Raw genomic sequence first — 15,838 nt, 5'->3', positions numbered from 1 at the left:
AGAAGATAGAAAGATAGATGATAGGTGGATAGTGACGTGGAGAGATAGGTGATAGACAGAAAAAGATGAAAGGATTTGGTTATAAGGAGGATGGAGTATTTGAACACAGCATTCATTACTCTACCGAGGCTGTCAGCAGCCAGGCCATGCCAGCCCCATCCCATCTCCGCTGGTACCCATGTCAGCTCAAGGCTTCCTGCAGATCTCTGCTTCTCAGCCCAGAGGGCAGGAAACAGTTGCCTCCCACCCACTGAGTCTGCACACGTTCCTGTTTGGTGGAACTCATAGGGCAGCTGTTTTTGACAAGCTGATATACAGCAATGGCTAACATTTATCCTGTTCCCCTGTGCCTCAGGCCCTGTCCTACCTATGGGAAAGGTAACCACACAGTTAATCCACCTGAAGAAGTCCTACTATTATTCTCATTTTGCCAGGAGCAAACTGAGGCATGAAAAAGAAATTTGCCCCAGACTTCACAGACAGAAGACAGTGTGGCTGACCAGGATTTGAACCCCGCTGCTGGCCAGCTGGCTGCCTGGTCACTACCCACTGGCTCACCAGACCAACGCAGATGGTCCCTGTATTTGACCCTGGATCCTTCCAGGCCCAACACTCAACCTCACTTGGCTCGAGTTCATTCATAAGCATCATTCTTTAAACACACAGTGTGAATGTTACCCATGTGAAATAAACACAGAGTGTGGGGAAAAGCGTTCGTAACAGTGTTTCCTGGAAGGTGTTGACTCTTCCTGAAAGGACTCAGGAGGGTGAAAAGGGCCCCTACCTGGAAAGTGTAGAAAAATAACTACCTGCTCTGTCTAGCCCCTCTGCAGTATGATGTCTACCTATGTAGAACCCTGTTCACTATAATAAAGGTTGGCTGTTTTTATAGTTTCTTATGATGGTAAGAGGGGTTTCCATGGTGACTCAACAGTAAAGAATCTGCCTGTGATGAAGGAGCTGAAGGTTCAGTCCCTGGGTTGGGAAGATCCCCTGGAGGAGGGCCTGGCAACGCTCTCCAGCACTCTTGACTGGAGGATCCCGTGGACAGAGGAGCCTGTCAGGTTATAGTCCATAGGGTCACAAAGACTAAAGCAGCTTAGCACACACACACACGATGGCACAGAATAGTTTATTTAAATATAATTTTTTGGTGGCTGTTGATTAGTACTGTTTCACTTTCACTTAAGTACTGTTTCATCTGTCTATTTAGAGCTCTTGAAGTTTTCATTTAAATTTTTTAAAGTTGAAATAGAGCTGACCTACAATATTGTGTTAGTTTCAGATGTAGAGCACAGTGATTTGTTTTGGGGTTTTTAATTAACAAAGATTATATTCCATTATAGGTACATGAGATATTCAATATAGTTCCCTGTGTTATAGAGTAAATGTTTGTTGCTTATCTATTTTATGTACAGTAGTTTGTATCCATTAATCCTAAATTCTTAATTTATCCCCCTCTCTCTCTCTCCCTTTGGTAACCAGAAGTATACTTTCTATGTCTGTGAGTCTGTTTATGATTTGTATATAGATTCATTTGTACTAAATTTTAGATTCCACATATAAGTGCTATTGTATAGTATTTGTCTTTCACAGTTTGACTTATTTCACTAAATGTAGTATTATCTGACTTCCCAGATGATGCTAGTGGTAAAGATCCCGCCTGCGAATGCAGGAGATGTAAGAGACACGAGTTTGACCCCTGGGTGAGGAAGACCCCCTAGAGGAGGGCATGGCAACCCACTCCAGTATTCTTGCCTAGAGAATCCCATGGACAGAGGAGTCTGGTGGGCTATAGTCCACGGGGTTGCAAACAGTAGGAACAACTACAGGAACTTAGCAGGCACCCAGTATTATTTAGGTCTGTCCACGCTGCTGCAAATGGCATTTTCTGTTTTATGGTTGAGTGGTATTCCATTGTTTATATATACCACATCTTCTTAATCCAATCTTCTACTGAAAGCACTTGGGTTGCCTCCATGTCTTGGCTATTGTGAATAGTGCTACTGTGAACACTGGGTGCATATATCCTTTCAAATTAGTTTTTTTTTTTCCAGATGTATACTGAAAAATTTTACCTATACTCTTTGGTTCCATTTCTATGTGGAGCAAAAGAAGATGATCTGGGGGTGGGTGTCCAACTGTCCTAAGGAAGCTGACCCTAGTAAAATGTTAGCCAACAGGAATTCTATGGCCCACACTTGGTGGCATATATACCCAATGGGGTATTACTCAATCATAAAAAGAATGAAATAATGTCATTTGCTGCAAAATGGATGGACCTAGACACTGTCATACTAAGTGAAGTAAGTCAGACAAATATCGTATTCTATCACTTATATATATGTGGAACCTAAAAAATGATACAAATAGTCTTTTTTACACAACAGAAACAGACTTACAGACATAGAAAACAAATTTATGGTTACCAGGGGGGAAAGATGGGGGAGGGAGAGGTAAATTAGGAGTTTGGGATTAACAGATAAAATCCCATGGATGGAGGAGCCTGGTGGGCTGCAGTCCATGGGGTTGCTAAGAGTCAGGCACCACTGAGAGACTTCACTTTCCCTTTTCACTTTCATGCATTGGAGAAGAAAATGGCCACCCACTCCAGTGTTCTTGCCTGGAGAATCCCAGGGACAGGGGAGCCTGGTGGGCTACCGTCTATGGGGTCGCACAGAGTCGAACACAATTGAAGCAACTTGGCGGCAGCAGCAGCAGCACTATTATATATAAAATAGACAACCAACAGGCACCTATTGTAGAGCACAGAGAACTATACTCCATATCTTGTAATAGCCTATAATGGAAAAGAAACTGAAAAAGAATAGATATATGTATATGTATAAGTGAATCACTTTGCTGGACACCAGAAACTAATACAACACTGCAAATCAACTCTACTGCAACTTTTTAAAAATTTTTAATAAAATTTTAAAAAATCATTCCTCTGATAAACAGCACCTTTACCAGGTGATCAAGGTCCACATCAAAAGTGGTAAGTCATGTTGATGGTACAGACCCTCAAAAGATGTGGGGAAAATGACACTTAAACTCTGCAGTCTTCCTCCCCAAAATCCATAACCCCAGTCCAATCATCAGATGAGCACCAAATAAATCTCAACTGAGGAACAGTCTATAAAATTCCTGACCAATGCTCCTTGAAGCTGTCCAGATCAGAAAAGCAAGGAACGCCTGAGAAACCGTCACAGCAGAGAGGAGCTTTAGGAGAGAGGATAATTAAACACCATGTGGTGTCCTGGATGCGATCCTCAAACCAATAAACAAAAAGATAATAGGAAAAACCTATGGAAATCTAAGTAAAACATGAACTTCAGTTAATAACGATGTATCCACCTGGGTCTACCTGTGTCAAATGAAACGTTTTGATGTATGAGGTTAATAATAAGGGAACTAGGTATGGGGCTTGTGAAAATTCTCAGTCTTCTGTATCTGCAAAGTAGAATGAGAAAGGAAAAGAATCATTTCCAGAGGACTTAATATGCCAGGTCCTGTGCTAGGAACACTATATACATTGTCCAGCTCACTCATTACCACCACTAACTGAGGTTGTTATTACGACCCCTACTTTACTCACACAAAAATTGTTAGCATTTGTCAAGCGCTCCCGCAGTGCCAGATTCTATGCTGAGCCCTGGATGTGCATCACCTTGCTTCCCTCACAATATCCTATATTAATATTTCCTCTTTCACAGACAAAAAACCTGAGATTCAGAGAAGTCACTTGACCAAGAGGCCATACTGTGCACAGGGGGAGGCTGAATTCAAGTCCGCAAACCTGCACGCTCCCCATCACCTGTGTTTCTCAGGTGTGACCTGAGGTCACTTCCTCCACCAGCGCCTGGGTGATGTTAGAATGCAGATTCCCAGGTGCTGTCCCAGCCACCCCCACGCAGGGTCCCAGCAGGTGCGGGGAAAGGCCCCTGACTCCAGCTCCATGCTGGGGATCCCAGTCTTTAGCTGCCCCTCTGATATCGCACTAGATTTTGCTTCCTGGGTTATCATTAGTGGATATTGTTGGTTATGCATGTGTGCTAAGTCGTTTCAGTCGGGTGTGACTCTTTACAAACCTATGGATGGTAGCCCACCAGGCTCCTCTGTCCATGGGATTCTCCAGGTAAGAATACTGTAGCGGGTAGCCATTTCCTTTTCCAGGGGATCTTCCCGACCCAGGGATCGAACCCACATCTCTTATGTCTCCTGGATTGGCAGACAGGTTCTTTACCCCTAGAGCCACCCAGGAAACCCACTGTTGGTTAGACAAATCTACAAGTCTGTGTAAGTTAAGGAACAGCTTCATCACCCATCACTAAATTACCAGTCTCTGATCCTCCAACTGATTCCAGGAGCTACTCTCATCTCAGTTTTTAAGCTCTCCTAGACCTGTTTTCTTTTACAATCAGAAGCATTTTTTTTTCCAAGCCCAGGGTTGATGGTACCATATCTACTAGCATGCCAGTATTAATTCTGCAACTCTATCTGAAACACACAGTGTTATGCCAAAAAAAAAAAAATCATTATGCTATCTTCTGGTTTTAACAACTTGCTCAAAGTTTGCCACCTCTGCGCTCCCGGAAGGAAACAAAGCAGAAAAATCCATCAGTCGAAGAACAAGAATTGACTGCAGTTTTGAACAGCCACTCCCTGGGAACGAACAAAGTGCTATGGTCTTGAACAGCACTTCGGTGGCAACTGGATGGTGGGGCGTTTGGGGGAGAATGGACACATGGATATGCATGGCTGAGTCCCTTTAGTGTCCACCTGAAACCATCACAGCACTGTTAATCATCTGTACTCCAGTCCAAAACAAAAATTTTTTTTTTTTTTTTTGCACTTTGTTTTATCTGGCAGCCACTGATAAATGAATCTTAGCCAGGGCTGGGGGCAGGCACGGAACCATCTCTCTACCAGACTGGACTGAGCTGTCTGAGGTTTTCTCATCTCTAAACAGTAAGGCAGTCTTCTAAACATCTACATGGCTGAGACACATTACAAGAGGAAATATTTTATACCTACCATGTTTTCTTTCCTCACCGTCATAGTTAGAAATGCTAACTCAAATCAGGACTAATCTACTTAGCAATCTGTGTAAGCATATTAATTACTACAATGAACAGACTTTGATGTCTGACTGTGGCTTCCAGTGATAGTAAGGGGAGTCAGTGCTTCCTATCTCACTGTGGCATGCTTGCTCAGATAAAGGAAGAACAGCGGGGTATAGCCCTCGAGGAACTGGATCAATGTAGACACTACAACTCCAACTTAGAACCGTGACCCAGGGGTCCTACAGACAGTCATTACAAATCCACAGGGATGATAACAGCTGTTCTCACCACTCACCTCTGGTAGCATCATCCGTGAGAGCACATGCGGGAAATGAATGTTTAATAGCCTATTACACCCCTCCCCCGGGTCACCCAGAAAGACCCAAGCGCTGTCACTAGGAAGTGGGCCTTATTTACAGCATCAGGAGGATGGCAGTGTCGCATCTGGGGTGGGCTGGGACAGAACATCACAGGGCTGAGCATCTCTGCTCACACCACCTAATCCAGATTCTTGACAATAATCACAACAATACATCTGTGATACCCTAATTATGCTGTTTTTCCTTATCTTGACATTCAGACGCTGGGACAAAAGAAGATGTATTCCATGTAAACCAATTATGGGGAACAGAGGAATTTAACAAGATAGCAATGTAAGCCAGGTGAGCAGCCAATTATAAGCTTTTCTTAATTACTATGAGCCAAATATGAGCTATCACAGACTTGAGAGCACTCCTAAATCCTGGATGTGAATTTCTTTTTAAAAGCATACTAGCGGGAAAGTCAAGTTTTCTTTCATCAGATAGGATTTTCAGGGACTCTCAGCAGTTTACCATAGCAGAGGAAGGAAGGTTTCTCAAAGAGCTGGGACATCCACCAAGCAGTGGTTTCGGTGCAAAGGCATGTGGCTGGGGTCCCCGTAGGGACAGTGCCAGACCTGGACCCATCACCCCGCAGGGGAGGGAGCGCCCTGGTCAGTGGATGCTACCTGTGCTTCTGAGCTCAGGGGAGGGATGTTGGAGCACCAAGAGATCAGTACTGGGGAGGCCAGAGTTTCAGGTATAAGTGAGCCCCCCAAATGAGATAAAAGGTAATGATACACTTGAAAGTGTGGGATAGGAAGAGATCTGCTTCATGTAAAAAGAATAATGATCCGTGCTTACATAACCAGTGTTTCCAATAACAGCTACCATCTATGAAGCAATTTCTATATACCAGGCACTGTTGTAAGCCCGTGACATGGATTATTTTAACCTCCATAGGCATTTTTACTATCCTTATTCACACACAGGGAAACTGAGGCATGGAGAGCTCACTTTCCATTCAGGGTCCAACCTTCAGGCACAGGAACCAGGAAACCAACACAGGCAGCCTGACTGCAGACTCTGCCGACTTCCCCACTGGCTGCCACGCCTTTCCTGAGATGAGTTCAGTGAGATGCAAAAGGCCCTCCACACAGGATGGTCCCCAGCCTGGCCCCTCCCCACCACCATTCCCATCACAGCCTCAGATCTCCCCTGAACCTGACCACCATGCATTAGTACTTCCATTTGACATTCAATATATATGCATATTGCTGCATACATTTGAACTGCTTTTGGCCATTCCCCATCTTCAATGCAAGCAGACCAGACAAGCCTGTCAGTGGACACTTACGTGGATTGGCGAGGCGGGGTCAGGCTGAACACTCTAGAACACAAATCAGAAGTGTCTGGGTTATCATCTCGTGATTTCAAGGCTACATTAATGATGGTAAGAATTAGATGTGGTCTTGCCTTTAACAGGGAATACTGGCAGCTGGCCATGACGAGGCAGAAGAGGAGCGCCCACATGTCTTTGCAAAAGCCTTGGTTCAACGTCAGAAATCCGAGCAGGGAGACCAGGATAATGAGTAAAACCGCCAGCACATTTTCCTTGACATCTTCAGTTCTGAGCAAAATAAACAAGTAAAAGCAATATTGAAACTCCATCTAAAAATCTTAATTTATTACTTAAAAAATAATAGCAATATATAGTAGAACTATATATAAAAATGTTCTGTATTTTCCTAGTCTCCTGTAAATGTGTTATCACATTTCATAATTTTATTTTATTTTTTTTAAAGGACATTTACAACGCTTTTATTTACAACAAATACCACATGTTAGATATACATTTCCAGTGAAAGAAAGTAAATAGCACAAGAATACATGAAGTAAACATCACAACACTGAAGTCTGGTCTCGCTAAGCAATAAGAAGTGTCAAATATTGTTATTACACCTTGAATTCTGATTTGAACTTAGGAAATAAAAGGAAAGCCTGAGGAATCATCTACATTTTATGAATGTGAAAACACACTGCCAATCTCTAAACAGGAAAAAGCATGATTTTTAAGTTTATATCTGTTGACTTATGTTCAAACCTGCCCTTCTGATTAAATAGAAAAAAAAATAACATATCAAATTCTTAACTATAAAATCATTCCAAAACAATCACACTGAGATGCTATAATGACACCATCCTCTGCTAGCTGAAAAAAGCAATATACAAATAGAACTCTCTGACCTGCTAAGTTTTTTCCCCAGAGTTCAGAGGGAAATTGTGTGGATGGGACAGGGGTGGGGTCAGCAGTATGAAAGAAGATAAGCCAGTGGGAAACTCAATCAAACTATTCACATTACAGGAGCATATTAAACAATGAAGGTCCACCTGCAAGGTTTTAAAAAGATTCCCAGAGGTAAAAAGTTAGAGGTAATCCATGTTGCAAACTCCATTTCTGCCCGTAAGGGCCACAGATGCCAAGTCAGCCTCATGAGCCAGGCCACCTTCCTCGGTGTATTCTACTGTTATCAGGCCCGATCTTTCTACCCGAGGACTGCCACCTGCCCAGGAGCACCCTGCTCTGCAGAGCTGTCTCTTTGCTCCCCAACTGCAGCAGTGGGTCTGCACCCACAGAGGGGGGTGGCCCCAGGCTCACCTCCTGCAGAGAAATACTCATTTTGAAAGTAAAAACCTCTAACAGAGGCTGTAGCCAGAATGCTACAATGAGCTTGTTTAATCATATTTTTCGTATTTTGTGACACTTTGACATTTTGGTAGCCTCCCTGACAGGGAAGAGCCCTCCCTTGGCAGCAAATTCTACTTTTTTTTTTTTGGTCTGAATTTTTGTTAAAGCTTTTTTTTCTTTTTTGGTATTGGGATATAGCCGATTAACAATGTTGTGATAGTTTCAGATGAACAGCAAAAGGACTCAGCCATGCACGTACATGTATCCATTCCCTTGGCAAGCAATTCTCAGAGACAGCATGAAGTACCCAACAAGAACCAAGACTTTCACAGGAAAACCAACCAACCCAGCAGCCACACTTGGAGCCACCTCCTTCAACAGCTCTTACCTGCTGGGAGGCAAGATTCCCCTGCCCGAGTCACCCAGGGCCAGTACCAGACAGCCGACAACCAGCCTGCAGCCCAGGCCCAGGCCCAGGCCCAGGCCCCCGACACTGTTCAAACCGGTCCGTGCCTCCTGTCTCCCTGCCTTCACAATGCAAGCTCTGCCCCCCTCTCCCCCACGCCAGCCCCTGCCTTCCGACTGGAGCTGCTGCTTCCCCCTGTGGCCCTGGGTCACGGCATCACCCTCTTCTCCCTGTTCCTCAGTCACCTCCGTAAGTTAAAGCCCTGTGGGCAGGGACTTCCCAGGCGTTCCGGTGGGTAAGAATCCACTTTGCCGGCTTCCCTGGTGGTCCAGTGGGTAAGAATCTGCCTGCCAATGACGGGGACACAGGTTCAATCCCTGGTCTGGGAAGATCCCACATATCTCAGAGCAAGTACCCTGCACACAACTGCTGAGCCCACGTGCTGCAACTACAGAAGCGCATGCCTAGAGCCTGTGCTCCACAAGAGAAGCCATGCAATGAGGGGCCGGGTCACTGTAACTAGAGTAGCCACCACTCACTACAGCTAGAGGAAGCCCTCATACAGTGAAGAAGACCCAACACAGCCAATAAAAAACTTAGAGAAATCCCCCCGAATAAATAATTCTTAAAAAAAATATTCCCAGGGGACCTTCGTTCTATCTCTGGTCAGGAACTGAGACTCCCACATGCTGCGGGGCAGCTAAGCCCTCACATCACTCCTAGAGAGCCGGCGCTCGCCTCACGTCATGCCTAGAGAGCCGGCGCTGCCCACACCTCACGCCTAGAGAGCGGCACTCTCCTCACGTCACGCCTAGAGAGCCGGCACTCTCCTCAGCCAGCACTCTCCTCACGTCACGCCTAGAGAGCCGGAACTCCCCTCACGTAACGCCTAGAGAGCCTGCACTCTCCTCACGTCACGCCTAGAGAGCTGCACTCTCCTCACGTCAGGCCTAGAGAGCCGGCACTCTCCTCAGCCAGCACTCCCCTCACCTCACGCCTAGAGAGCCGGCACTCGCCTCAAGTCAGGCCTAGAGAGCCGGCACTCCCCTCACGTCACGCCTAGAGAGCCGGCGCTCTTAAGTCAGGCCTAGAGAGCCTGCACTCCCCTCACGTCACGCCTAGAGAGCCTGCACTCTCCTCACGTCACGCCTAGAGAGCCGGCACTCTCCTCACGTCAGGCCTAGAGAGCCGGCACTCTCCTCAGCCAGCACTCTCCTCACGTCACGCCTAGAGAGCCGGCACTCTCCTCACATCACGCCTAGAGAGCCGGCACTCCCCTCACGTCACGCCTAGAGAGCCGGCACTCCCCTCACGTCACGCCTAGAGAGCCGGCACTCTCCTCACGTCACGCCTAGAGAGCCGGCACTCTCCTCACGTCACGCCTAGAGAGCCGGCACTCTCCTCAGCCAGCACTCTCTTCACGTCACGCCTAGAGAGCCGGCACTCCCCTCACGTCACGCCTAGAGAGCCGGAACTCCCCTCACGTCACGCCTAGAGAGCCGGCACTCCCCTCACGTCACGCCTAGAGAGCCGGCACTCCCCTCACGTCACGCCTAGAGAGCCGGCACTCCCCTCACGTCATGCCTAGAGAGCCGGCGCCCCACTCACGTCACGCCTGGAGACCCGGCACTCTCCTCACGTCACGCCTGGAGAGCCGGCGCTCCCCTCACGTCACGCCCGGAGAGCGGGCGCTCCCCTCACGTCACGCCCAGAGAGCCCTGCGCTCCCCTCACGTCACGCCCAGAGAGCCGGCGCTCCCCTCACGTCACGCCTAGAGAGCCGGCGCTCCCCTCACGTCACGCCTAGAGAGCCGGCACTCCCCTCACGTCACGCCTAGAGAGCCGGCACTCTCCTCACGTCACGCCTAGAGAGCCGGCACTCCCCTCACGTCACGCCTAGAGAGCCGGCGCTCCCCTCACGTCACGCCTAGAGAGCCGGCACTCCCCTCACGTCACGCCTAGAGAGCCGGCGCCCCACTCACGTCACGCCTGGAGAGCGGGCGCTCCCCTCACGTCACGCCCAGAGAGCCCTGCGCTCCCCTCACCTCAGGCCCAGAGAGCGGGCGCTCCCCTCACGCCTAGAGAGCCGGCGCTCTCCTCAGCCAGCACTCTCCTCACGTCATGCCTAAAGAACTCATTTCATAATTTAAAAAAAAACAAAGGGAATAAAAGGTAAGGTTGTCTGTTTTTACCCGGAGAATACCTGCGTGCTTCTAAAATGACTGTCAGCAGAGAGTACTTATCCCAAGCTTTAATGTTGGGTAACAAGATTCTACAGTTTCTTTCTTTCTTGCCTTATTACTGCATTCTACATTTTTTTTTAAAGCCATATTTAACCCCCACTTTCTGTTATTGAAACAAGTGAAATATAATCCCTTTGGGTGTCCCTGGCCATTAAACCAGGTTTACTGGGAGAAGACTGTTAACCATTCCATCCACCACAGTGAAATGTGTTTCAGAAAAGAAGCTTCACTGACTTCTTTAAGTGGAGGAAGGGGGTACACTACACGTGACTAAAGCAGACAATCCCTTCCACATATAGGCACAGTGGCCAGAATTGGCTGCTCCGTTTCAGAGGCCAGGAAAGCTCCGGCCAGGAAGCTGTCAGTGCAGCGGGTCTGACCCATGTGTCACTGGGTGATCTCTCCAGAGATGCCACGTGAGACGTGTAGGGCAGAGAGAGGAGCTCATCCAGACATCGGGTGTTATCAGCGGGTGTGCAAAGGGACAAGAAAGGGATGCCAAGATGCTGATATAAAGGGGCTGAAGGCAGGATCACAGGGGAGGCGAGGGCTGCTAGTGGGAGGAAGTGGATCCATCAAAGTGCAAGAGGGGATGTGGAGACACTGGATGGGGGTAGAGAGAAAGCAAATTCCCTGGTGACTCAGATGGCAAAGAGTCTGCCTGCAGTGCAGGAGACCCAGGTTCAATCACTGGGTCAGGAAGAGCCCCTGGAGAAGGAAATGGCAACCCACTCCAGTATTCTTGCCTGGAGAATCCCAAGGACAGAGGAGCCTGAAGGGTTATGGTCCACAGGGTCGCAAAGAGTTGGACAGGACTGAAGACATCTAGCATGCACGCATGCAGAGGGGATGTGAAGAATGAACTGAGGCTGGGACTATGACCTCAGAGGTGGAAGGCTTCTATGAGAGGATGAGATGCAGGGTGGAGTTTCAAGAGGGAACAGTTGAAGTTAAGGGAGAACAGTGTGGACCCCAAGGTCAAGAGTTTAGATGGACTAATCACTAGAATTCTGAGTGAAGTGAAGTGAAGTCGCTCAGTTGTGTCTGACTCTTTGTGACCCCCTGGACTGTAGCCTACCAGGCTCCTCCACCCATGGAATTGTCCAGGCAAGAATACTGGAGTCGGTAGCCTTTCCCTTCTCCAGGAGATCTTTCCAACTCAGGGACTGAACCCAGGTCTCCCGCATTGCAGGTGGATTCTTTACCAGCTGAGCCACAAGGGAAGCCCAAGAATGCTGGAGTGGGTAGCCTATTCCTTCTCCAGCAGATCTTCCCAACCCAGGAATTGAACCGGGATCTCCTGCATTGCAGGCGGATTCTTTACCAGCTGAGCTATCTTACATTGCCTATTTTTGTCCATGTACCTATTGGTCTTTCCCATTAAATTATGACCATTTTTAGACAGGAACAGTTGGCTACTTCATCCTTGGCATGCTCAGGCACTCCAGAATGTTTTTCTTTAATTAATGGATTTTATTTTTAAAGCAGCTTTATTTTTTTAAGATTTTTTTTATGTGAACCATTTTTTAAATCTTTATTGAATTTGTTACACTATTGCTTCTGTTGTTTATGTTTTGGGTTTTTTGGCCATGAGGTATGTAGGATCTTAGCTCCTCAATCAAAAATCAAATCCCCACTCCCTGCCTTTGAAGGTGAAATCTTAATCACGGAACCACTATGGAAGTCCCTAGAGCAGTTTTAGATTCACAACAAAATTGAGGAGAAAGTGTAAAGAGTTCCTACATAGCTCCTCCCTCCAAATATACACCCACCTTCCCCCACCATCAGCATCTCCCAGTAGAGTGCTACATGTATTTTAACTGATGAAGTAACACTGACAAATCATTACCAACTCAAGTCCATAGTCTACATTATGGTTCCTTCTTGGTGATGTGCATTCTATGGGTTTAGGCAATGCTGTAACGATACATATCCACCATTACAGTATTATGCAGAGTATTTTCACTGCCCGAAAAATCCTCTGTGCTCTGCCTATTCGCCCGTCCTCTCTAACGCCTGGTAACCACTCATCCTTTTACTGGCTCCATAGTCCCGCCTTGTCCAGATTCCACAGTGAAATCATACAGTATGCAGCCTTTTCAGGTTAGCTTCTTCCACTTAGTAATACACACTAAAGGTCCTCTATATGTCTCTGCATGGCTTGACAGCTCTTTTCTTTCTACTGCTCAACAACACCGACAGACCACAATTTGTTTATCCATCACCTATCAAAAGACAGTTACTTCCAAGTTTTGGCAATTATGAATAAAGCATCTATAAATGCAGGTTTTTGTGTGGAAGTAAGGAGCATGACTGGTAGGTCAAACTGTACTCATGTGTTTAATTTGTAAGAAAACACCGAGCTGTCTTCCAAAGCGGCCGTACCACTTTGTAATCCCACCAGCAATGACACGAGAGCCCTGCTGCCCCACACTCTTGCTGGCATTTGCTAGTATCAATGTTTTGGATTGGGCCTTTCTGAGAGGGGGCTTCTCTGATAGCTCAGTTGGTAAAGAATTCGCCTGCAACGCAGGAGATCCCGGTTCAATTCCTGGGTCAGAAGATCCGCTGGAGAAGGGATAGGCTGCCCACTCCAGTATTCTTGGGCTTCCCTTATGGTTCAGCTGGTAAAGAATCTGCCTGCAATGCAGGAGACATGGGTTCGATCCTGGGGTTGGGAAGATTCCCTTGGAGAAGGGAAAGGCTACCCACTCCAGAATTCTGGCCTAGTCCATGGGGTTGCAAAGAGTCAGACATGACTCAGTGACATTCACTTTCTAATAGGTGTGTGGTGGCATCTTGTCATTGTTGTAACTCACAATGTCCTAATGATACACAATGTGGAGCATCTTCTCACACATTTATTTGCCATCTGTATATCTTCTTTGGTGAGGAATCTGTTCATAGTCTTTCCCCATTTTTTAATCAGGCAACCAAGAGGTACAGAAGTACAGAAATGTAAAGAACTCAAATATTAAGATGCTCATGTTGAAAACTTTTTTAAAAACTGGGGGAGGGACAATAGGTATTTGGTGAAAAGTGAAATTTATGTATTTTTTATTCTCTACTATGTACTTTTTATAGAGCTAAAAATATTTGTTTATCCAGTTCAGGTCTATAAAATACATTATGTATTCTTTAGCTTGCTCATAACATTTTGAGGTATCTATCTAAGACTATCTAAAGTCTTAGGAATAAGTCTTAGGAAATAAATAAGTCTTAGGAAATAAAACAAAAATTTCAACTAAAAAAAACAAACTTTTACTATTTGGAGAGAAAAAATGAAGTTCTTAAAAAGTAGTTTTTCCCAGGTCCTCCTCCACCAGGACGCCACTCCTCTGCCTCCCCACCATCACTCCCCTCCCACGGTTCCTCATAAATATTGGGTGAAGAAGTTTGCTCACTGGGCAAGGGGTGTCATGATTAAGGCCATACTTTATAAAGATTTATCTTGCAGAGGTTAACAAGACGCACTGAAGGGAAAGGATAAACAGCACTCCCAGAGAGAAGTAACCAGAGCATGGGAAAGTGACACAGCTGTAAAGTTAGAGGGGACATGTGACTTTCAGACACAGACTAGAACAGGGCAGAAAAGACTCTGTGATTGAATGGATTATGGGCCATAAAAGAGTGAAAGAATAAAGATGACTTTCAGCTTTCAATCTGGGGGAAAAGGCTCATAATGGCAGAAACTGGGAAGGAGTGTGCTAAGGGAAGCTGATGCATTTGTTCATGTAACATAAGTGCTGGGAATACATCAGTGAATGAAACTCATGAAGCCTCCTTTCAGTGGGCAGTGACATAAAATAAGTAACATACACAGAATAAGAACATGATAGACTATTGGAAGAGGATTAGTGCAACAGAAAAATGAAAAGAACAAGCTGAGAGGAGTTGTGAGTGTGTGGACAGAGACCTGCTGGGCTTTAAACAGGAAGGTCAGGCTAACTCTCTCTAAGAAAAAGCATTTGAGAGACAAAAGGGTCAGCCGGGCAGTCATCAGAGGGAAGCGCGCACCAGGTGGAGGGAACAGCCAGCGCAAAGGTCTTCAGGCTGGAAGAGGGCCTGGTGTGGTGACCAACAGGAAGACCAAGAGGCGACCAACACTCTGTTGTGCTAAGAATAGTATGCAGGGGGTACTGGGGGAAATGTAAACTGGTGCAGCCACTACAGAGAACAGTATGGAGGTTCCTTAAAAAACTGAAGACAGAGCTACCATACGGTCCTGCAATCCCTTTCCTGGGCATATATCCAGAGAAAACCATAATTCAGAAAGATACATGCACCCCAGTGCTCACAGCAGCACTATTTACAACAGACAGGACATGGAAGCAGCCTAAGTGTCCACTGACAGATGAAAGGATAAAGAAGATGTGGTGTGTGTATATATATATATGATGGAATACTACTCAACCATAAAAAAGAACAAATAATGCCATTTGCATCAACATAATGGACCAAGAGATTATCATACTATGTGCAGTAAGTCTGACAGAGAGATAATTATTATATCATATCACATATTAGAAATCTAAAATACAGCACAAATGAACTCATCTACAAAAGAGAAACAGACTCATACACAGAAACCAGACCTGCGGTTGCCAAGGGAGAGTGGGGTGGGGGAGGGATGGATCGGGAGGTTGCGATTAGACGCAAGCTATTTTATACAGGAGTGACAGACAACAAGGTCCCACTGTTCAGCACAGGCAACTCTGGTCAATACCTTGTGATAAACCATAATGGAAAAGAATATATATGGATAACTGAAACACTTTGCCTTACAGCAGAAATTAATGCAACACTGTAAATCAACTATTACTTCAATGCAATTTTGAAAAAGGATAGTGTCCAGGGAGAATGGGTGTGAGCAGTTGATGCTCTTACAGTAACCCAGATGGGAGAGGACAGCAGCTCAAACAAAGGTGGCAACATTAAAGGCGGAAGCCACAGTAGATACATTTGAAGGAGCAGCAAACAGAATCTATGAGAAATTGAACATGGGAGTGAAAGCAAAGATTTAAGAATTATGCCAAGATTTTAAACGAAAAGCTGAGGTGGGGGAGACCACAGGTGGAGCAGACCTGGGATGAGATAGAAATGAAGAGCTCAGTTTCAACTCTGATTATGAGATGT

General features: G+C 46.0%; 1 protein-coding gene and 1 long non-coding RNA gene across 6 annotated transcripts in view; one reads left to right on the top strand and one right to left on the bottom strand.

Annotated features, from left to right (window-relative positions):
• Positions 1–15,838, bottom strand: part of PCNX2 (pecanex 2) — a 296,271-nt gene that overhangs the window by 208,505 nt on the left and 71,928 nt on the right. For all 5 annotated transcript variants that reach the window (XM_070471076.1, XM_070471078.1, XM_070471079.1 and 2 more), the window contains 2 exons: positions 6,842–6,995; positions 6,723–6,755 (listed from right to left, as the gene is read on the bottom strand). In XM_070471076.1, the coding sequence (XP_070327177.1) occupies positions 6,723–6,755; positions 6,842–6,995 (187 nt within the window). The remainder of the gene's footprint in view (positions 1–6,722; positions 6,756–6,841; positions 6,996–15,838) is intronic.
• On the top strand, positions 962–5,750 carry LOC110136690 (uncharacterized). The gene is made up of 3 exons (XR_002313699.2): positions 962–4,299; positions 4,873–4,971; positions 5,647–5,750. It is a non-coding gene; the product is annotated as an uncharacterized lncRNA (long non-coding RNA).

This window comes from Odocoileus virginianus, chromosome 7 (genome assembly GCF_023699985.2).
Source record: "Odocoileus virginianus isolate 20LAN1187 ecotype Illinois chromosome 7, Ovbor_1.2, whole genome shotgun sequence".
Lineage (NCBI taxonomy): Eukaryota > Metazoa > Chordata > Mammalia > Artiodactyla > Cervidae > Odocoileus > Odocoileus virginianus.
The sequence above is the reverse complement of the archived record's forward strand: the minus strand, read 5'-3'. Positions and strand labels throughout refer to the sequence as shown.